This window comes from Equus quagga, chromosome 13, assembly GCF_021613505.1.
Source record: "Equus quagga isolate Etosha38 chromosome 13, UCLA_HA_Equagga_1.0, whole genome shotgun sequence".
NCBI classification, from domain to species: Eukaryota; Metazoa; Chordata; class Mammalia; order Perissodactyla; family Equidae; genus Equus; species Equus quagga.
In genome coordinates this window covers 12,109,202-12,133,426 of record NC_060279.1, presented here as the reverse complement: position 1 = coordinate 12,133,426, position 24,225 = coordinate 12,109,202, and the positions used below count along the sequence as shown (strand labels likewise).

The 24,225-nt window shown below is 42.3% G+C and overlaps 1 protein-coding gene across 1 annotated transcript in view; it reads left to right on the top strand.

Moving 5' to 3' along the window:
• ASTN1 (astrotactin 1) overlaps positions 1-24,225 on the top strand; it is a 289,754-nt gene that overhangs the window by 207,709 nt on the left and 57,820 nt on the right. Inside the window, exons 13-16 of the mRNA XM_046680397.1 lie at positions 1,659-1,853; positions 3,463-3,590; positions 10,044-10,148; positions 12,361-12,549. Of these exons, the coding sequence (XP_046536353.1) occupies positions 1,659-1,853; positions 3,463-3,590; positions 10,044-10,148; positions 12,361-12,549 (617 nt within the window). The remainder of the gene's footprint in view (positions 1-1,658; positions 1,854-3,462; positions 3,591-10,043; positions 10,149-12,360; positions 12,550-24,225) is intronic.

Genomic DNA, 24,225 nt, shown 5'->3' with positions numbered 1-24,225 from the left:
GGACACATGGCCGTGAACACAAAGGAGAACGGGGGAAATGGGGCAGTGTGGAAGGGGAAGCTGTCGAGATGTTCAGGATGGACTGAGAGGGAACCAACCACCTTCAAAATTCCTTCCAGAAACACTATGTTATTGCTCAAGGAAGGAGCTGCTTCACTTTCTTGTTCCAGATCTAAGCTGGTGCCATTAAAGTCCTTTGGGTTTCGAGTCACATCTGGTGCCTGGACTAATGCAGTAGCTCCCTAAGTGGATTTTCCCCTTTCAAGCAGAGTTTGGTACATGTGTGTATTTAGCGGTCTCCAAGCCACTCTCTGTAGCTGCCAATAGAAGTCCTTGATGTGAGGTTCTTATACGAAGGCCAGATCACGCGCACTTACGACTGAAGAGCTCTACTCACACTGTTCACACAAACATGTAAATGGGGAAAATGAGCTGTTAAAGTTGCACTAGAGTGGGCCTGTTTGTACCTCTGCTAATAATAACGACAGCAGCATTTAATGAATACCTGCTGTATGCTAGGTACAATGGACGTCCTTTAAGTTCATTATGTCACTTAATCTTCTCAACAACCCAGCGAAGCAGCTAGTTTTTCCCCCTTTCACGGATGTGGAAACTGAAGTTCAGAGAGTTTAATCAACTGACCCAAGGTCACCCAGTAAAGGACAGTGACATTACCATTACAATATTCCTTCTCATCACTTAAAACTATGATTATTTATTCCTCTATATAGAACAGACATTTTTATATTATTACAACAAATATCTCAGATAGTAATAAATGATGTGTTTTAATGTCATGATCATCTATAAATTCTAAATCTGGTATATTTCTGAGGAGAGACCCAAATTAAATCAGTATGCTTTTTAAATGACAGCTTTATCAAAGTCATTCATACGTGAATTAACGGATTATATTCTTCTCATTATACACATAAGGTCCAGTTAATGACTTAAGGGTCACTGACCCATGTTTACCAGCATTAGTATTGTTCTTCATTAGAGTGACTATATGCTTAATGGGGAGGCTGCTAAAGAAGTGTTCACACAGCGTGCCGTAGCATCTATTTAGTTCAGGAAGGCCACACTGATGGAGGGGAGTTAATATGGGTTGATCTCGTGTTTGGATACATTCAAACAGAACACAGCCAGAAAATGATCAATGTTTCTAATTTCTTAGTTGACTTGTCACAGGACCAGATTAGAAGGTTATTAATTTCTTAAGCACAGTGTCATTCGTTTTGCTGCCTAATAACCCTCCAAACAGATGCAGGGTCTGGCCATATAGATGGTTCTGGAGAAAGGCTCTAGAGTATCTTGGGTTTAAATGTGTTAACTTATTTATAAGTTATCTCCAGTGATTCTTACCCTGACCTATCTGGGAAAATATGCACTTATTAGAGGAGAGAGCACACCAAAAACCTGACAGGAAAGCTGCAGAGGAAAGGCGAGAGGTTCTGTGTGATCACATCATGGAAGGAGACTCGCTTTATAGGCTTAAGAAACTGAATTATAAAGGGGACAAAATGGAACTGGGATGTTCATAATCTTTAGCCATCCAACATTCTCCCAAAGGCATTTCTTCCCGGTCTATTGGGTTGAGTTGACGGCACAGCTCATTGATGGAATAACTTCTTATCTTGAGTTTTCCACTGTGTTAGGTGCATCGAGGATTACAAGCTCGGTGTGGATGGACGCTCTTGCCAACTCATCACGGAGACCTGCCCCGAGGGAGGGGACTGTGGGGAAATCAGGGAGCTTCCCATGAACCAGACCCTCTTTGGGGAGATGTTCTTTGGTTACAACAACCATTCCAAGGAAGTGGCCACTGGACAAGTGCTGAAAGGCACATTCAGGTGAACCTCACGTCCACAGAACTGATTATTCAGGGCTGTTGATGGATCTTCTTCCATGAAGAGCTTTAAAGTCAGGAAACAGTTTTGTATCTTGGAGCAAGGTAAATGTGATCCTAAAAGGATAGGTTATGTTCTCTCCCATGATCTTCTCCAAGTCGACATTCCTCCTTCCAGAATCTGAGAACCATGCTTCCTCTTGGGGAACAGGAAAGTGTTAGATAAATTTTTGTCTTGCCCAGGCAAGGACTGCAATATTTTCCATGACAGCTACACCCAAATGCTCAAGTTCTGTTCCCTCTGAGTGGAAGGATCAGTGTGTGAGTCAGTCTACAATATCAGTCCTCAAGCATGGTCGAAGGATCCCTTAGGGTTTATGAGAGCCTTTCAGGGGATATTCTTTTCCACGTACAGAAAGGCTGGATTTTCTTCACATAGTTCAACTCAAACAGTATGTTGCAGAGGTGAGAATTCAGCTGTCTTCTAGTAAGTCAGACAGTATTAAAATTTTCAAAAAACGTAAAATAATGGCACTCCTCTCCTCATGTTTCATGGTATATGTTAACATTTAATAGATTTATTATTGTTATTTTTATTTATTTATTTTGCTGAGGAAGATTAGCCCTGAGCTAACATCTGTTGCCAATTTTCCTCTTTTTTTCTTTTTTTATGTGGGCTGTTGCCACAGCATGGCCGCTAACCAATGAGTGGTGTAGGCCTATGTCCAGGGTCCGAACCTGGGCTGCCAAAGAAGAGCGTGCCGAATTTAACCACGAGGCCACCAGGGCTGGCCCTTATTATTGTTATTTTTAAATGAATTAATAAATATTTTAAAAATTTATCTTTCAATTGCCAAAATGTTAAATGTTAATAGATATAATTCACATTAACAAAAGCTACTTGGGGCCTTCAATTATTTTTAAGGTCCTGAGAACAAAATATTCCAAACCATTGGAATTCCAAACCATTGGTTTGGAATATTTTAGGAGATTTTCCTTTTGACCTCTGTCCCTGTTCTATCTTAGGCTATTTGAATATATCTCCCCCAGAACCCATGCTGCTTTCCAGGAGATGATGATGATGATGAAAGTGTTGTAGTAAGGACCAGCAGTTGATAACAACCCGGGCCTCGACTCTTAGAAGCAAACTGATAGTGATTATCTGAGCCAGTTCTTAGAGTCAGTTGCTTTTTCTGTTACAGACAGAAAGACTTTATTAATAGTTCCTCTTTTAGTGAAAGGCAAGCAGTGAGGCATCATAACTAATCTTGTGGTGGCTGGAGTCTTCACTGCAGTCTACAGAGGAGAGTGAGTATGTCCAGATCTCATGGAGAGGGAGTCAGGGCATAGGGACTGGGATGGGAGGGAGGGAAGAATATTGTCTATCTTTTGAGTAGACATTTTCAGCTGGTTGATTTCTCATCTCCCTGAGCCCTCATCCTACCTCTTACTCCAGACGTGTACATCAAGTGGGGTTTGCGGGGAGGGGAACTTTTTGGCCCAGAAAGAATTTTTTCATTGCAAGTTGAGTTATAGATTGCCCACCAAGGAGTGGGGTTCACTCCTTGAATGAAAGTCTCATTCAAGAAATGAAGGTCTGCCTCTGTTTCCAGGCAAAACAACTTCGCTCGAGGTTTAGACCAGCAACTGCCAGATGGTCTTGTGGTGGCCACTGTCCCTCTGGAGAATCAGTGCCTGGAGGAAATCTCGGAGCCCACCCCTGACCCCGACTTCCTGACTGGTGAGTGTGTTCCTGCCCTTACTTAACTGGCAAAAACAGGCAGCTCCCTATGGTTTCATGAAATCCAAACTCGACCTCACTTATTTTGGTTTCAAAGCCAGTGATTTCCTTAATTCACAATAAAAGCTCAGTTCTAAAACTGAACACTAATGGGATTATTTGTCAGTAAAATTGCCAATGTTATTATATAATCATCTGCAAAATGGTCATAATGATACCTTTCCCTGCTCGTCTCATCAGGATGCTTGGAAAACACATGGGATAATTGATATGTAAGAGATCAGAGCTCTCAGTGGATTCGCAGAAGTGACCAGGTCGTGGTAGAGGCAGAGAGAAGGTGGATTGCTACCATTGCCTAACTATCTGACACTGGGACTGCTGGGTTCCCCAGCGAGTACTTATGGACCCATGGAGGGGACTAGAAAATGATAGAGCTTTGTTGTCAAATGACACTGGGTTTGAATCCCGGCTCTGCTACTTTCTAGCTGTATGACAGTGGACAGTACAGTCTCTTGGGACCTCGTGGCCCTCATCTTAAGATGGGACCAACACCCCCTGCACGTCAGTGCTGTTTTGAGCCCCGTGTTGTTCTTCTCCTGGGCGCATTATGGAATGAAGTTGTGGGTTGATTGGAAGAGGCAGGAATCTCAGGGGATGCTTCTCCTTTCTGTGCCTCTGAAGACCCCCAGATAGCACCTCTTGGACCAAAGAAGACAGGTCAGAGGGTTCCATGGACCCATAAAAGGCAGCCAAGCAGAAACCCAGCATCACTTGCTGGAAGACTGGACATGAGCTCAATTCCATTGCTGGCTTTGTTCCTTTCTCCACTACTTCTCTCCTGTCCTCATTCTACGTCTTTCTTATTCTGTCCTTTTCTCCCCTTTCTCTTTCCTGTTGAAGAATGAATTGAGCTGAGGGTAAGCCTCTTTCAGATGTCAAGTTATGTTCAAAACTCTAGTGTAGACCTGAAAGGGATTAGAAGGAGGTCTGTCTGAAGTAGTATGGCACAGCAACTAGAAGCATAGGCTCTGGTGCCTGTGACAGCTGGGCTCAACTCTTCACTGGTTGTGTGATCTTGGACAAGTTGCTTACTCTGTGCCTCAATTTTTTTACCTACATAAATGGACATTATAATACTGTCTTCCTTAAGGGATTCATATGAGGAATAAATAAATTAATATTTGTAAAGTTTTACAATAGTTCCTGACACGTAGTGAGATATATGTTTGTTAAATAAATGACTATACCAAGGAAGAAAGAAAATCTGAACATTCAAACTACCAAATAGTATTTTCCTGTAGGAAGAGGAGAGAGAACAAAAGAGAAAACAATTAGATGTATTTCGGTCCAGAAAGAAATCTCGTCAAAATCAGCTGCCCTCTGAGAGACCACAGAGCCACAGACACACACACTAAACTGAAGAAATTAGAATGCAGCCTCTGGACACGTCAATGAAGCCTGCATCTCTAGTGTTAGGGCATCTCATTTGCTGAGAAGCATTTCCCATGTGGGTATAAAATGCCTTCCTTGTAAAGGAGGTGTAAGATGGCACTGCAGAGCATGGCTCACACCAACCATAAACTACCTGGCTTCTGTTCAAAGAGCCACCAGGACCTCACACACAACTTATCGTGGTGGTGAGACTTTCCTGCAGTCACCAGGCCGGGCGGACACAGAGAAGTGCTGGATGCTGCCTGAAGCTCTCTTGGAAGAAGTAGGTGGATGGGTCTGAGGAACATCAGAAGAACCATGTTTGAATCTACATCTTTGGAAATAAGGAAAAGATCAAAAGCGGGTCCTCATCCACAACAGAAACGTCCTTCTTCCCTGTGCGCTTGGACCTCTCCTAGTCTGGCGTATTGGGGGCAAAAGGAGTAGAAGGATGTGCGGATGGGTCACTTCCATTTGTCGCAGCCTTGAGGTAGTGAAGTCTAACATTCCTAAAACTGTAGAGGGAACTCTCTTGGCCTGCTGCTTTTCTACCGGCCTTTGTTTTTAACCTGTTTTAAGAAGTGGTACCAGTTAGGCCAAGAACATATATTTCCTTTGATGTATGAAGGAATCAGTCTTGTATTTTTAAAGCCCCGGATAACTAGAAGAACCAATTAAACAGATGGTTGACCAAAGTTCCTCCATATTAACTTTCCAGTCCTTGTGACACTTTAATTGCATCTTTCCTGAGAGTCATCCAGAGAATATCATATCACGTCTCGCTATGTGCTATTATAGGTCATAATGCCCACAAACGTACAAGCTTGGAAGATTTCAGAGCTAAAGCGGTCCTCAGAATCTTCTGTATCTGCGCTTCCATGTATTTTTTTGTTTTCATGAAAAACCAGTGCTCCACTCATAACTAGGTTCTGACTTCAAATACGTTTGGAAAGACTGTAGAATCACCTCTCAGCAATTTGCCACACCTTAGTGTAGAACAGCTTCCCAAAAGCCCACAGGAAGGAAATCACTTTTCCTTTATTTAATCCAGCAATTCTCAAACCTTTATTTAACTAGAGAATCCTCTGACATGTAACAACTATTTTCATTTTTCAGAATTATTGGTTTGAAGAACATACTGGAAAAATACTGATTTATGTGTTTCTTCTTGCTGATTGCTTCCCTCTTCATCAAAATAACAGTTAAGAACTCTGAGCTTCACCAGCCCTTTTGGTGTTATAAGTTGTGTGGAAATAAATGAAGACCAACCAAATGAAAAGAGACGAAGGCTATTTATTCACAGCTCGCTATAGCAAGGGAGTCAGCCACCATCACTTTAGTTTGGCAGAGGCTGAAAGGCAGGCAGAGGAGCGGGAATGCTTTAGAGAGGAGAGAAGGGAGGGCTTCAGACACGCCCTGACTGGGGGCTGTTGGCATGTAGGTGGGCGGACTAACCAGGAGTGAGGTGTTCTAGGTAGCTGATTAGGGGATATATTTAACTTTCTCTGGTTGGACCTAAGTTGAAAGCAAGAATAAAAATTACGGAAGCTGGGGCTGGCCTAGTGGCACAGCAATTAAGTTTGTACGTTCCACTTCAGCAGCCTGGCGTTCGCCAGTTCGGATCCTGGGTGTGGACCTACACACTGCTTGTCAGGCTATGCTGTGGCAGGCGTCCCACATATAGAGTAGAGGAAGATGGGCATGGATGTTAGCTCAGGGCCAGTCTTCCTCAGCAAAAAGAGGAGGATTGGAGGCAGATGTTAGCTCAGGGCTAATCTTCCTCAAAAAAAAAAAAAAATTAAGGAAACAATCAGTCATTAATCAAATCCTGGTCATTTTGGCCCCAAAATTATCCAGTTGTTTTGGGTGATTGTTTGACTTTCTGGACTGGTTGCTAGAGACAGTAGTCTGACTTCCTACAAGTCTGACTTACAGATGGTAGGCTAGCTTCTTTGGCTAGTCACTGTAGATAACAGTTTGGTTTCCTGGGCTGGTTGCTGCAGATTGTGGGTCAGAGTTCTATTTTTAGATGTGATCTGTCCATTGTCCATTTATATTTTTAGTCTCTTAGTTGAGAAAAAGAAGAGACTCTAGAGGCAGACAAAGGAGGGAGAGGAGACTGCTGGCCACATTCATGGGCCTACTGGGGACACACTTGCTAAATCTGCGTGAAGATTTAGAGCTTCTGAACTCTTTGGAACTTCTTGAAGGTCATCCAAAGGAAATGGACTCTTGGATTTAGAACTTTTGGAGATAATACGTCCCCTTGGTATTGCAAATAAATTACACGAGAAAACTAACTTCCTTCCTTCTTTCCTTCCCTCTTTCTTTCTTTCTTTCATGTAGGTCTTTTTTGGTCACTCTTTTTTCAAGTGTAGGTAGGGAAAAAATAATTTTCTTTCTTGGGGAAATCTAGAAATATTTTGTTTGAGAAAAGAGTCATTCAGAAATGTATCCCAAATAATAATAAAATAAAATAAAAAACTAGAGCTGACTGCATGTCAAGGACACACTGAGAAAGAATCAAAGTATGCCTTTCTTTTCAACTAATGGGAAAATTATCTGTAAGTGGGCCCAGAACAACATTCCTCGAGTGCTGACAGTTATGTTACTGTTCTCCTGACTGGTGTAGCATCAGTGCCAGGTGGAATTGCTGTTCAGCAGTTAAGTAAGGCAGTTCACGTGTTCAGCTCATCCTGGGTGAATGTGGGCCACTGGCACCCCTTCCCACGCCCCGACATCCCATCTGAACTTCCCTTATTTTTTCTTTCCTCTGTTCTGAACTAAAGCCTAGGAATTTATAACACAAGCATCAATTAAGAAATGTCAGGTTTGCACAATTCGGGCTGATGAGGGCGAGGTAAGGAGGAAGAGGAGGATGACAACAGTATGGAAGCCATATGTATGTCTACGGCACTTTATCTTTTCTCGACGTACTTTTACATCCATAACTTTATTTTGCTCTGACAACCTACCTGTATAGTAAGCAAGAGGGATACACCTGTCCCCAATTTTCAGATATGAAAACTGAAGGAAGTGGGTCCCCTAGCCCAAAGGCACACAGCTGGTTGGAATAATAGAATTGAAAAAGAAGCAAGAGGTCATCTCAGCTAAGCCTCTCACTTTACAGGTGAAACAACTGAGATCCAAAAGGTCCCCTAGCCAGATAGCCAGAGAGGAAGCGCCAGCCAGCAATGGCGGTCAGAAAGCATCCCCTGAGGTAACCTGGCCAGCCTTCGAACTCCAGCCGCCTGATTTCCTGCTCGTTTCTCTTTCCACTGGGAAACAATTCAATTAAAGTGAACGTTTTCTAGTATATTGCAAAATCTTTGTCTATTGAGCTTGCTGTTTTTTTATTAATAGACTTTTTGAAACAGCAAGCTGAAGAGCTGACGTCAGTAGAGAAGGCATGTCAGCTAGAACGTTCTACAGAGCACACACATTTGAGGCTCTAATGAAACGTGCCTTTGAGGTGTGTGACTGGAGACTTAAGCTTGCAAAGTTAGGATTTCATTTGTATGCTTTTACAATTAACATCAAGGCTAAAAGCCAGAGTAGGTAGTGGTATGACTGTCATCACAAAGCTTAGTGTTAACCCTCAAAGAAGAACATTTGAAAAAGAAAAAGCGCTAACACACCTTCTCTTCGTTTAACTTACCTTTGATTGTCTGAGACAAAATTTAAGCGATTGATTCATGAAGCATCTCTCCTGACCTTTTTTCTTTTTGCCTTACCAATAATTATTCCCATAGGATTCACACAGCAATGGAAATTTGGCAATTACTCTGCTAATTTGATCAGAGTTGACAAGCAGCTAATTAATCCTGCCCACTCCTCATCCAGTTTAGGTAATAAATAAGTTGATTTAGCCTGAAGGGAGCACGGGTCAAATGGCAAGACAATTCACTATGTATGTATTACTGACCGTATATTTATACATACACAATATCTATCTACCTATGTACATATCTGTCTAAATTGACTATATATATTGCCATTACATTTCCATATATATATAGACACACATATGCATATGTGCATATGTTTGCATATATATTCATTCCTATAATGGACACATATAGCAAACTTTAGGCTTACAAATGAAGCTAAAATTGGTTTTCTAGACTTAGCAAGGTGTTTTTTTCTTATTTCCTGTGGCCTAATTATTTTATGTCTGTAGCATTTTATATTTATAGTAATGGCTAGAATTTCAACAAAGTGCCACTCTTTCTCCGAGGTGCTCAAGCAAGAACAGCCCATTGTAGCCTCTCTAAGAGGCTACAAGGGTGCGTGTATTGAGAGGGACCTTGGACAAGCAACTCAGCTTCTCAGAGCCTCAGTTCTCCCCTTGATAAAAGGGGGACCACAAATAAAGTGTCTATCATGGTGTCTGGCATGGGCAGGGGACTCAATCCAGGGCCATCCCTGTCCCTTAATGACCTAATCACGCTGACACTGTCCCTCCTGGTAAAGAAGAAATAGCATTATCAGCTTCAGAGTAATTAAAACTTAAATGCTGAACACAAATCAGTTAAATGGGACAGAAAAATCAATGTTATCAGGTATGTGAGCTGAGTCAATTACTGCAACTATTAAAGAGAGTAAAACTGGTGTGTTACAGGAAGCCGAGAGCTTTATATGAATTTATTTAGGGAATATTATGGTAGAATGGTTAAGAACCCCAGCCCTGCCTCAGACACATCTGAACTGCATCCTGGCTATACCTGGTGGCCTAAGGCCCTTATGCAAACATCCTCTCTGAGCCTCAGTTTCCCCATTTATAAAATGCAAATAGCAACAACTATCTCACAAGAATCAAATGGCTTTCTTTATGCAAAGTGCTTAGCAAAATGTCTTGCACAGAGTAAGGGTTCAATAAATGACAGCAGTTGTTTTATGATTCCAGAAATTCTCTCCATCAAAGAATGCTGTCTCATTTTCTCGCCATTACACCCTTCACCTGGTAGACTTCGGACTTGTGAATCAGTCGTGCACACTGAGCCCCCTCTCCTCTGTCCCTAGGGATGGTGAACTTCAGTGAGGTGTCTGGATACCCCGTGCTGCAGCACTGGAAGGTCCGGTCTGTGATGTACCACAGCAAACTCAACCAAGTGACCGTCTCGCAGGGTGAGCACAGCAGCAAGCCGTCCCTCCCCCCTGCTCCAGAGGCTTGGAATTCCTTTCCAAGGGCACAAGCCTTTTATCCCATTGTTGAAGATGCAGTCTAAAACGTAGCCACTCCATGAGATACGTAACCTTTTCACCCAGAGTCACACTTAAGGGCAAATACCTGGAATCGGATCCTTTTCTAAGTAGAGATTAAATTGCAAGTTTTATCTTGGACTGTAGAAGAGATGGAAAGGGCAAGCTGGGAATTGCTGAAGATAAACACCTATTTTGTAATTTTTCCTGGGGTCACCCCATGGGTAGAGAGGACGCGCAAAAGCAGATTTTTTAAATAAATTAACAGAACAAAACTTTCCAAATGCAAAGAGCATAACTTAGAATTTCTGTACAATGAAAGAAATCAGGGAAAGAGATCAAGAAAGAGGAAGGGGAGGAGGAGAAGTAGAAAACAGCTTATGACCCTAAACAACAAGTAAGCAAAACAGAGACAGAGTGAGGAGGGGATTTTTCTGTGTCTACAGCTAACAAGTTAGGAGCAGTGAATCCTAAAGCTTAGGACAAATTGTTCTAAAGCGGGACAGAGAGACCCCTTCTACAAATATTCTTTAAATTTTAGTGGTAAATGCCTTGAGTCAAGATTTTCCTAGCACTTGGGCAATTCTAATGTGCAGTTTGCGAATGGGAAAATTTTGACAAATAGGGCCTTAATATAGGTACACATCTCTATTCCACCTCATCCCTTTGGACTAGGAGAACACACTCAACTCCATCCTCTGAAGCTACCTAAAGAATGTACCAGATGTGAAGTTTATGTCAAAGTCTGGCTTCTCTGTGTTAGATGGAGGGTAACTACAGCCAGAGGATATGTTGACACAGGATGACAGACAAGGAGAGAGCTCTTAGGGTCAGCAATAAGCAGGCAGAGCCTTAGGGCCAACAGGAGAGAGATAAAGGGTAGGGGACAGATAGAGAATTATAAAGAGAAGTGAGACATATATACTCACAAAAGATAAAGCTTCATGCACAGAGAAGGAAAATGCATCGAGGATATAGAACGTTTCCATAGACACAAAGGGCCTCAGAACTTTTTTTTTGACATGAAATTATGCTGGGCAAGAAGAGATTGAGATGGGGATCTTACTGAAGGAAACTCTCCTGGTGCAGAAAACACCTGGAAAGAACTAAGCTGCTCTGCGTTTTAGAAAAACATGGCAGTACAGACTCGAACCTGTTTGCAAGCTCATTTTGCACAGGTGCTGTGCCTATCAGGGGTTAGCAATGGGATATCTCTGTTGCCTCATGCCTTTCAAAGCCACATGTGGTATCACGGGTCGTGTAGACTTCTGCGCTTGGGGTCTCATGTGTGGGCCAGGCTTTGCCTGGTCCTGATAGGACACAGGTGTGTAGAAAGGAAGGCCATATACAGTTGGCCTGGTTCACCAGGTATTGAATTTGAAAAATTTGCCATGGGCTATCCTTCCAACAAGTAGAATTTTCTTAAACAGGGAAAGCAAATCCAAAGAGCTTTGGCTGGAGAGGAGAGCGAGGAGGCAAATAGATCCTTTCCTCCATTTGCCATTTCCCAATCCTTATACTTTGGATTTTCTGAAATAAATATAAGCAGTGTATTAGTGACTTCTTGCCTTTCTTCTTTCATTATCTTCTCATTATCAATTTCTATGTTTGTAGGCAATATTCTACAAACGTTTTGGTTAGGATACATTTTACACCATGACCTTGTACATACAGTACTCCCATATACACACGACAGAAGTTTTATGAAGTGATAACTTCATCTTACGATGTCAAATGTTCTCTGCCGGTATTTGTGTTTCTATTTCAGACTATGCTATTCTTTTTCATTTTTTTTTTCAAATGCTATATTTGAGCTCACAAATTGACTTAATGTCATGACTTGTGACTTGGGAAAAAAAATATTTACTTAAGCAGAGGGCGTGGTGGATACTTGGCAGTGTACTGTGTAACTTGGACGCAGTTAACAACATAACCAACTGACTTGAAGAGATTTTCACTTAGGAACCGAAACATGGGATTTAGCTAAATGGAAATATTCACCTGACTGTTGCAGCCAGCTTTCCAGCATCACTTTGGGACACATAGGCACTACCACATTTGAGGCTGAGTGGCCTTGGAATCCAGGTACCCACATTGTGAGTCCTCATTCTTGCTCTTGGGTGATGTTTCTCCATAGCCCTCAGCAATGCTCTCCACTCCCTGGATGGGGCTACATCGCGTGGGGATTTTGTGGCCTTGTTGGACCAGTTTGGCAACCATTACATCCAGGAAGCTATCTACGGCTTTGAGGAGTCCTGCTCCATCTGGTACCCAAACAAACAGGTCCAGCGGCGACTGTGGCTGGAATATGAAGACATCAGCAAAGGTGAGTGACATGCTCATCAGCAAATTCTACACCCCATGCAAGTACTGGCTGCATAGGTACAATCCATAGGACCAAACTTAAGGAGTTTGTAGGCAAAGAATTAATTCAGTTGTTGCCTCAATGCTCTGTGCCCATCCTTAAAATTGGCAAGATTTGCTTGCTAAACCAAATCTCAAAATTAGAGTATTTGGGGAAACTTTAGATGCAGGATGGGGTCTAAACTGTATGGTCATTGTGTTAGTTATCATAGAGAGGGTCCTCCAGAGGTTTTTACCGGTCACCATACGTTCTGCTATGATAGCAAGGGAAAATATTAGACTGTTCTCATGGCATAGGGGAGAATGAGGAGAGTGTCGCAGTCTCCCCACTACTTCCTGCCCCCAGCACCCCCAGCCTATGCTGGCTGGCAACCCCATACAATAACTACATAGTAAACCCCATCTCACTCCATCCTACCCTGACTTTACGCCCATTTTTCCTCCTGATTTATGTTATGAGGAAATCTCCATTGGCCCAAGTGTTTATACAGCTCTGGATAACAGCCTCACAAATAAATCCTTGTCCACTGTTTGATGACAAGTTAGTATTCAATCCAAGTAAGTATAAGACATTTGAATTTTTCAAACTTTCTGAATTTACCTTCTGATATAGGAGGAGTACTGGCTGGGAAATTTGTATTCTGATCAACCAAGACTGGTTTAGAATTGCCATTCATGGAATTTCTTCTCCTGAGCTTATGCTCACGGCCAGCATTCTGATGAGACTAAGTCATGGATGTGTGAGTTGCTAAAGGGCAAGTGATGAAATTAGCACAATGAAAACTCGAGAAGTAGGTCATCCCAAGATTTAATGACCAAGAGTCCCTCTGAGACTAGGGACCCTCTCCTGTCAGTAGTGCTGCATTGGGGAACAATGTGCCCTCCTGTCTGAGAGGCTCTTGGTTCTCTGAGCTCTGCACAAATTCCTGCTTTGTCTTGCTCAAGAGGTAACAGAGGCATGAGAGCCTCTCTTCTGGCTGGGCATTTTCTTCCAGAAGAAGCAAGAAGCTTGTGTCTGGGCTGCAGTTGCTACAGGATTTCCCCCCAAGCCCTGATTCCTGTAAACTCGAAGACATACCCACAGGTTTCTGGTATCTCTTCAAACTCCAGCATCTTAAAATTGTTCTGATTCCAATTTGCCAAGAAAGGACTGTAATGTAAGCAAATGTAGATAAGACCAGTTCCAGCTGGCAAAGCTTTCTTATGTTTCCATGCCAGAGCCTGGTGACTGAACCAAAGGGCTAAATCCTCCTCTCTTTCTGTTGGCCACTGGTTCAAGGATTGCCAGGCCCTGGGACTGCTGGGAGAGGAGAGTCTGACCTTCCCCGGAACTCCTGGTTCTACCCATTGCTTCTTTCCTGAGCACTGCAGTCTCCTGAAGATTAAACACTGAGCCCAGGAGGGAAATTTGTCCATGGCCTTGGCTCTATGCCCTATCCCTCTTGATCTCAAGCCATTCTTGTCACTCAGGAGCTAGTATTGTCATAGTCTGACTGTTGACTTTAGATCTTATAAATATGATGTACACAACCCATTTCTTGTTATTGAGCTTAAAAGATATTCACACATTTTGGTATGTCTATTTTGATCTTCCTCAATTGTCCATGGATACCATCCCCCACTCCTGAGTCTCACCTCTACATCATAGGGTTTATCTTTCTTATTATTTAGTCCAATTCTTACTCTTAAATATTTTTCTCCTCCTTAGCTACTAATTTCCTTTTATTCCAAAAGCCTGCATGGAGGCATTCTACTGATTAATTATAAGGGCATAAGACAAAGGAAGATTTTTTTCCACTCTTCTGCACTCTGAGAGGATTGGTCCAAAATGGGATTTATACAGTAGTGGTGACAAGTGTTCTGGGAGGACTATACCTACCATGACATAAAAGTGACACCTTTTTGACTCAAGTCCTTTGATTATATGTTCTTGCCTGTTCTAACTTTAAAAACCTTCCTATGGTGAAAAGAGTTTCTCTGTTCTTTACTTTTGTACCTATGATCCGATACCTAAAATTGCTTATGCATTGAATGGAAAAGAGGCTGCTCAGGGGTGAAATGAAATGGAATGGAAAGAGCACAGGACTTAGGGTGGGGATGCTAGAATCAGCCAGGTGACTTTTGTTTAGTGCATTAACTATCGGGTCCTCACCTGTTATGCCCTCTGTGGTCCCTTCCAGCTCTGATGGTTTATGGACCCTATGAGTCCCTTTTATGTGAGAAGCTTTCTCAGCTCAGGCATTTGAGTAAAGATTTTCCTCTTCTCTCTGCAAATCCCGATGAAACATCTCAAAGGTAGATTTCATACCTTATCCAAATTTAAACTCCCAGAGTCTAACACGAAGCCAGCACACGGAAAGCCTTCAGCAGTTGTTTACTGTTGTTGTGGCTGCCATTGTCGTTAGCCACAGTGGTGGTAGCGGTGGTGGTGGCTGTAGGAACAGTGGTGAAAGGCCTTCTGCTGTGGTGATTTCCCCTGTGGGTTTTATTACAAACATGTAACATGCTTTCGTTATGCCTGACTGATGAAAACTCGGATTTTTGGCCACATCTTCAGAAGGCAGCCTTCCCCTCAACAGGCACTCAATTGTCACACTACTACTCTATGGTTTGGCCATACGAATATTTAGGAACACCTGTCTCACTGGAGCCTGTGAGAAATATACTTCCATTTCCTATTGTTTAAGATTAGCCTATCTTAATTTTTTTTCAGAGCAAATAAAGACTATCAGAATTGGAATTTCCCAGCCTCCCCTCTCTGCACTTCTAAACTTACTCATATCTTCTCTCATCCTCCTCTGCCCTCACGCCTCAGAAAATGTAACACGTTCCTCCTCTTCAGGTTAACCTCTCCCCCTGTATACCTGCTCCTCTGCCCCCCCGCTTCCTCCTACACCTCACTCATTCAGTACTCTTCCTTTTTAATCTTTCCAACCTCTTCAGTCACTGAGTTATCCCTTCCCCAACCTTACATCTCCCCCCAAATAATGTTTTTATAAACGTGTCACTCTTTTACCACTGTTTCTTTTCAATGTATCACCGTCAAACTTCTTGAATGAGTAGTTTGTTCATCTTCTCTCTACTTCCTTTCACTCTTTAAATGATTGCTTTCAACCACTTCACTCCACAGAAACAGCTCTGGAGAAAGAAATAGAGCTTCTTAATCAGAGGCTCACTTTTCTCTTCTATGACTATTTATCTATCTCAGCTGAAGAATTTGTCCCTTCTGACCAGGTCTGCCTTCCTGAAACTTCTCGCATCCCTTGGTGTCCCTGACGCTATTCTGGCCAGATTCTCTTCAAAAATCTTTGACCTTTATTTCTCATTCTTATTTGCCCCTACTCCTCTAAAGAAATCTTTTATATTTTGGTCATTTTTCAGGATTTCATCCTTAAGGCTCCTCTCTTCTTCACTGTTGCTGGATGATTCTCTTCTGTATCTACCTCAACCCACATCTCTAATCCTTCTTTTTCCCTGAGATTCAAAACCTCATTTGCCCTTGAGTGTGTAGCACTTTTACCTGGATATCCTACAGGCACCTCAGTGATTAACATCTCTCTTCTCTGTAGCCACTAATAGATTCGTGAACTACATTATGTGTCAAAATATAAAGTGAAGAGTCTTTCTTAATGCTTGTTCCACCTCTGCATTCAACCGCTTGCAAAGTTCTGTTCTTTTTACCACCTAACTATTTCTTCAACAGGTGTCTTCTGTCCATTTCTCAAAACTGTATGAGCTGACAGTATCAGCTCTCATAAGAAGTATTGAAATAGCATCCTCATGTGTCTCCTTTTCTTCAGTTTTCTGCCACTCTAGTCCCTTCTATGTTTCACCATCTATTATCTTTTTTAAATGTCACTTAATAACGTGACTCCAGCTTGAAGCCCTTCACTAACTCCCTACTGCCTTCTCAGCATAAACATGACTTCATTCCCTGTGGTAGTTTCCTATGGCTGCTATAAAATATTACCACAAACTTGGTGGCTCACAACAACGTAAGTTCATTCCCTGACAGTCCTGGGGGCCAGAAATCCAAAATCAGTTTCAGTGGGCTAAATTCAAGGTATCAGCAGAGGTGGTTCCTTCCGGAGGCTCTAGAGGAGAAGCACTTGCCTTGCCTTTTCCAGCTTCTAGGGCCAGCCTGTACTCCTTGGCTTGTGGCCCCTTCCTCCATCTTCAAAGTGCATCACTCCCATCTCTGAGTCACACGGCCTTCTCTCTGACTCTTCCTCCCTCCTCTTAGAAAGATCCTTTTGATTACATTGGGCTTACCCAGACCCTCCAGGATAGTCTCCCCATCTCAAGAGTCTTAATTTAAGCATATCTGCAAAATCCCTTTTGCCGTTCACAGGTAACATTCACAGGTTCTGAAGATTAGGACCTGGGAGCCATTATTCAGCTTGCCACATCCTCTGTCCTCTCTAGCTGCTGCATCACTGACCACTCCCTGCCCCAAGCATCCTCCACTCCAGTGATATAAGGCTACTTGCTACCAATCCCAAACCCTAGCATTTGCTTCCAAACAGTTTTAAGGTCTCAGAGACGGCTTCCCTGCCCCTTCAAGGCCATAGATATGCCCCATAAAGTCTCCAAAACTACTCTGTCTCACTGAGAAATTTTCTCTTGGGTCCCTCTCTTGCCCTCCTCTTGGAACTTTCTATCTTTCTCCTTTCCCTGGTGTCTGTTCAGTTACCTAATTTTTGGGAGGGTCTTCCTCACTTTTCAGGCCCTTAGGATCAGCAAATTAACCTTCCTGGCTATAATTTCTGCTTCTTGTTTGCATTTTTTTTTTCCTGAGAAAGATTAGCCCTGAGCTAACATCCACCAATCATCCTCTTTTTTTCCTGAGGAAGACTGGCCCTGAGCTAACATTCATGCCCATCTTCCTCTACTTTATATGTGGGATGCCTACCACAGCATGGCTTGCCACGTGGTGCCATGTCTGCACCCGGGATCCAAACCGGCGAACCCCGGCCTGGCGAAGCGGAACATGCGCACTTAACTGCTGCACCACCAGGCCGGCCCCTTGTTTGCATTTTTTAATTGCCTCCTTCAACTCTATAAATTGCCATATGTAATTAAATGATACCCCATCTCAGTGTCAGGCCCCAACTTTGGTCCAGAATCAAGGTTCGCACTGGTTTGGAGGAGGGCGATGAGCCTTGTCCACAGGCCTGAGCATTTGCGCATGCGCTGCCTGTCTGCCCTTGTCCTCTGTTCCTCCTCTTTTCTACCATCTCCCACTTCCTACTCTTCAAGAGCCAGCTCCAATGTCACCACTCCCACCAAACCTTCCCTGATGCTCTAGGCAGAGTTCCTTGCTTCCTGTTTTGTGCTCTCATAGCTCCTCATACGTGTCCTTTGGCGGCACACTTCACATTTCCCTGTATTGTCATTTCCCTGTACAACTGTCTCCCATGATAGTAGACTTGACAGCACTTCCATATTTCTCTTCTTTTTTTTAATTTAAAAAGTTTATTTATTTAAAAAATTCAATATGTATAAAACAGAATGAAGTGAAAAATAAATCTTCCTCCCACCATTATTTCCCAGTAATCCAGTTCTACTCCCCAGAGGCCACCAGGCCACCAGTGCACCAGTTTACTGTCCTTCCACCCAGAGATAGTCTGTTCCCAGCCATTTGGAGGTGAACAAAGCAAGTTGCAAAAGAGTGGATATAGTAGGGTCTTGTCTGTTTAAAAAATTTTGCATTTAAATATATGCATATACACATATATAAAAATAGATGTATGATCTTTTAGCCTCTCTCTCACTATGTGTGTATATTTATATATGTGTGTGTATATAGTATATATATACATAGTATATACAGAGAGAAATGTGTATATAATCTCAAGATAGCTCCATACATATATAAATGAACAAATTATTTGATTGTTCTAAGATAGAGATGTGGGGTAGGGACTTTTATTTTTTGTACTAAAAACTTCCAAATTGCTTTTCCCACAAGAAGCATGTGCCACTTTTACAATAAAACTCTTAACACATTGAAAAATATATCCTGAAAAGTTTGTGTTACCTTGAGTGAAGACTTATAAAGTTAACTGAAAAAAACAGAATGCACAATTGTATCTACAGAGAGCTGAACTTCAAATAGAATTCTGGAAGGAAGTACAGAGCAATATGACCATTTCTTGCTAATCTTTGGGTCTTCCTCGCTGACACAGTGCCTGGCATATAATGAGCACCCACTGTTTGTTGAAGGAATGAATCCTTTATTTTGTCCTTGCTTCAGAAGAAACCCATAAAGAGCTATAGATCTGTAGATTCCAGAGAAGTGTCCAAAAAATTGAACCTTCTTCAAATAAGAACTTCCAAGGGCTTAATTTTAATCCTCCACCTGACACACTAAGCAGAGCACATTTTTCTTTTTGATGCTCCGTTCAGGAGTGGATCTCCTCGGGTCTTTCTTCCTTCCCTTTTCCAATATCGCTTTCGCTGTTACTTTAGATCTGACCTTTGCCATTGCCTTTCTTTTCTTGCCATTGCTTTTGGTGCACAGCAGTGGGGTTATCTGGGTTGACAGTCGGCAATAGCAAGCTCTTCCTTTCCACTGCACATTTTATTCCATAGTCCACTGTTTTTTGTTTTTTTCTAGCTGGTTGTTTCCTTTCCATGGGGAAAGCTAAGAAGAATAGCTTCCTCTTCTTCCAAAACACAGCTGAGAGTTTTTCCCTTAAGATGACCCTCTGGCTCTGAGAGGTCTTAAATCAGATTAATCTGAGTCAAAGAAAGAAGTAACTCACCTCCACAGCATTGTATTTCTACCTCACAGGATGCCATGTCTTCCACTTTCCATCAGTTTGGTTTTGGGTGGATGCAGTCCAAGACAGACTCAGTTGGTCCCTCTCCCCAGGATAGTGAATAGATCTTTGCTATCGCTGAACCAAAACCAGTAGCTGGACCAGCAGTCAGCCTTCTGACCCTGGTCTGTGGGTGCTGGTCAGCAGAGTCCCCAGTCTTGTGTATCTGATGCTGGTGCAGTTTGTACGCTAACTTGCATAATTGTGGTACGTGGCATAAAAATCTGATTAAGTTAAGGACACAACATAGAAATCGAATGAAGAGTGATAACTTAAGTTTCTATAATGCTTCATGGTTTACACCCCTAGGGTTGCAAATCAGTTCCAAAGTCTCTTTTTATGCACATTTACAATAACAAAGTTAGCTCTCAAGTGGCAAAGTAATTATGGCATATAGCTATTTTCTTTAAATGATTAATTAATTCATTCAACAAACGTTTGCTGAGGGCCTGCTGCATGCAAAGCCCTGTAGCAAGCAGAGATGGGGTTTAGAGGAGACAGCTGTTCTATGGCGTTCCCAGGCACACAGGCCTGAGGAAGGTGTTGCTGAGGCTAAGCCTGCTGCTATCATAAACAGAGGCTTCGAAGAGGATCTAAGCTTTCCTAAACATATGTGTGAGGATTTAATTTGAGTCTTCAAGTCCCAGAGGAAACTGAATCTGTAGGTTGAGGGAGGAAGTTCCTATGAATAATATTACCAAACAGCATGTTACATAGCCTTTCTCAGCTAATCCTCAAACGTACATATCACTTAAGTCTTACCCTCCCCATTTTATAGATAAGGAAATAAAGTCTCAGAAAGCTTAACTATCTTGCATATGTCACACAACTAGTAAGTGGCAGAGCCACGATAAGAAGAACACTTTCACCCACTGAGATATTCTGTGAATGGCTGCATGCTGTTTAGCTTGCCAGTGGCGTAAGAGATTAAGATAGGAAGGTTAGTGGACAAAATGGAGGTGGGGTTAAGACATAACTGAAGCCAGACCGCTGGTCTAAGGTGGACGCAACAGGGCCAGATGTCAACCTCGTGGCAGATCCACTGCCTTGCACTTTGAGGTTTCTGAATTTTTTATTGTTTCTGTAGGATTTTTTTTTTTTGGCCGTGATGTATGATGACGACACAGTTACTGGGGTAGTTTTTGCTTTCTTGTGCAGCTGTGCTTCTCAAAATTTAATGTGCCTTTTTATCACCTGGGATCTTGTTAACAGGGAGATTTCGATTCAGTAAGTCTGGGCGGGGCCTGAGATTCTGCAGGTCTAACAAGCTCTCAGATGACACCAAAGCTGTGAGTCCAAGGACCACATTCTGAATAGCAAGGCTGTGTACTTTTCTCAAAGACCAACAGGGAGCAGGCGCCCTCATTGTCCCTATTCACCCTGTCCAATCCAGGAAGTTCAACACTGGAGCCATGGCATGGTGGCCTCCACAGGTCTGTCCTGGTGTCATCTCCACAGAGGAGTGTCACAGACAAGAGGACCAGCCTGTATGATTTTCACTTGGATCGGGACTTTTCTCTGATTAAGCCATTGATCATTAAGCTTGTGTGCAGAATTGAGCAGTCTTAAGCCGCTTGACACTGAAAGGAATTGGAAACATGCCAACAATCAGGATTAAAGGCTACAAGGTGATTTGTTTAAGGCTTTGTACGGTAGGCAACACTGTCCTTATCTTGCTATCTCAAGCATTCTTTCTAGATTTTTAGAAATAGTATTCAAGAGGTCCCCATTTTTTCCCTCTAGAAACCACAGATTGTTACAGAGTTTCATATTTTAACCAGGCTAGCGTTTTAGTTGATGGAGCAATTCTGGTGGTGACGTCAAACTCCTTTCACATAATTATGGGCTTGACAATAGTAACATATTGTCCATAACAATTTAGTAGTTAATTTTATGGTATCCTCTACTCCAAATATGTAAGCTTTGTCTTCACAACTTGATTGATTGCTTCCCAGGAGTGGGCTTATTCATTCATTTATTCAACACCTTCTGTATTTAAGCATCAGTCCAGGCACTGGGCATGGAATGGGGAATGACATAGAGAAGTTTCCTATTTTTATGGAGCTCATACCTTAGTGAAGAGGGACAGAAAGTGGCAAGTAACAAATGAAAACAATAATTCTGGATAATGATAGGTACTAGGAAGAAACTAAAAGCAGGTGTTGTAATGGAGGTTGGGGAGCTGATTAAGATGGCATGTACAGAGAAGGCCTCAGTGATGGTGATGAGGGGATGAGTTTGAGCTGAGACCCAAAAGACAAGAAGGAGCTGACCATGCAAAGATTTGGGGGCAGAACAATCCAGGTAGAGGAAATAGCAAACATAAAGGCTTTGTAATTTTTTTTGAATTCGCATAGCTTCAAGCATAATGTGGGGCATACAGAAGTTACTCGGTAAATATCAAACTGATAACTAACATGACTGTGGAGAACACAGAAGCCTGATTTCTCTGATGGGATATGAGGATAAGAAACTCTACTTCTGGCCAAACTTGTTCCATTCCCCAGATTCAGCAAGCTAAGAAGGACTTATTTGTTTAGCCCATCCTCTTTTATCCAACATGTAGATCAATGCTTTAGTGGGCTGGCCATGATAACATAGACCCAAGAGAAATAAGCATATGGCTACAGGCTTAATAGTACAATACATATATCTACCAGGACTTTTGTCTTGATCTTAAGTTATGGGCTCCATCCCACAACTAACAGTTTATCTTTGCAAAAAATATGTTGGGAAAAAAAATTACAAGATAAATGTTGATGCAAGGAGAGAGTCTACATCAAATGTGACAATCTGAACTTGACATCACTTGGGTTTTTCACATCTTTGGGGATGAGTGCCTTGGGTCTTAAGCAGTAATATGTCTATATTGCCCATCTTACTATAAGGCAGCGTGTTGAGGGAAGGAGCAGTAGAAGAGGAGTCAAGATACCTGGGTTCTTGGTCTCAGTTGAGCCATTGGCCAGCCAGGTGACCTTGGGTAAATTACTTAACCCTCTTCAAAATAATTTTCTCATGTGTATAATATGCTTGAATTAGATGATATTTAGAATTTCTTCTCCTCATGTTCTGTGACTCTATATACTCTGCAAATGATTTCTACTTCTGATAACAGAATGCAACATTCAATAACGCCTGGCTCAAGGCTGAATAGGTTAACTCAACTGACGTTGCAATGGAAGGAGTTCAATGTAGTTGTTTGTATCAAGGATTTAAAGTCAGACAGATATGCATCAAAATTTTTATTAATTGTGGCTCTTGAGAAGATTCCTTAATGGCTGTGAGACTCAGTTCCATGTCTGTAAAATAGAGCTATTAATACCTATCTTCCCAGTAAGGATTATGTAAGGATTGAATACAATATTATATAGAAAGCACAATGTCTAGCATTTGGTAAGTGTTCAAGGTGTTATGTCTCATATTATTATTACTATTATTATTAGCATTATTGTAATGAAATTTGCAGTTCAGCTCACTATTTTTGAACAAAATAGGAACTAATAAAAATTTTAAGGAGATATCAGTAAAACTTGCCCGGGGTAAATTTGCTCTTCACAGAAACACTGACGTATATTTTAAAGAAGTCACAAATGCCTACAAACCAGGCTAATGTAACGGGGTGGGGGGGGGGGTGTCAAACCTCCATTCTAAAAATCAGGATCAGCATCACATCTTTTGGCAACAATTTTCAGTCCCAGTTGCAGCCCCTTTCCTGGGAAAAGACCCGGAAATAAGTGCAACTTCCCCCTCCCATATGAGAGGGATTTTTGGGGGGGAGGGGGCGGTTGGGGGAGTAGGGGCGATAAGCATGTGCTCTCTGTGGAAAAGGATCCCTAGGGAAGCTTATGTGATAAGCAGCCTGGGTGTTACTGCCTTTTAAGTGCAAAGGAGCTGTCAGGTGCATCCTCCAAAGGGGGAAAAATTTATGAAAATGTCCAGCTCTATCAGCCTTCTCTTTTACCTGAGATTCAAAGCCTGTGCCTTCTGGCTCCGCTGCCTGCATACAGATGCAGACACTGATTCCTCTTGTGCCCCAAGGGTGGGACCCTGGCCCAATTAACAACCCAAGTTTCGACATAAGTGGATGTGGGAGTTGAGAGACAACTTATTAGTAGTTTTTGTGTTTTTGTTAGGCTCCTATCTTTTCCTGAATTCCATTAATAACCTGCTTTAGAGGAACACTTTTGTATTCTCAGAAGCAGGAGGGGTCGACAATTGTTGAAAGATGGGGGCTACATCTATGAATCTCTGGGTTCACTCCCTACTCCTACCCCGCCTCTTGCAATGCAAAGCTCCATGCACAGCATCTAGCATGCAGTCAATAAATATTGGTTGAATGAATAAATGAGTGAATGCCATACTTTTTTCTCTTCCTCTTGTCTTTCAAAGAGAAATGACAGCATATTGTCTAAAACAGCATCTCCCCAAACACCTGCCCCTCCAACCCCCTGGCACCAGCCCACCCTTTCATCATCCCTCCACACCTCCAGGTTTGATTGGTGTGTGTGTGTGTGTGTGTGTGTGTGTGTGTAGGGGGCAGGGCTGGATGATGTCATGTGTCAGGATTTAGCATTAGAAAAATAGACTAGACATTAAGCCAAGTGATCAACACAAGGTAGGACTAGGATTAAATACCAGGATCTGGAGTAAATCCATGTGTGAACCTCCAATTTGTGATTGTTATTCCAAGTTTCTGGCTACCAGTTAGTGTTGTATGAGCCAACAATAGCCCTTCTTTTACCACCCTACTCTAATCACTTTTCTTTTGTAAAGGAAGTTGGAAGGTTTGCTTTGTGGAAGGAGGGGATAAGGGG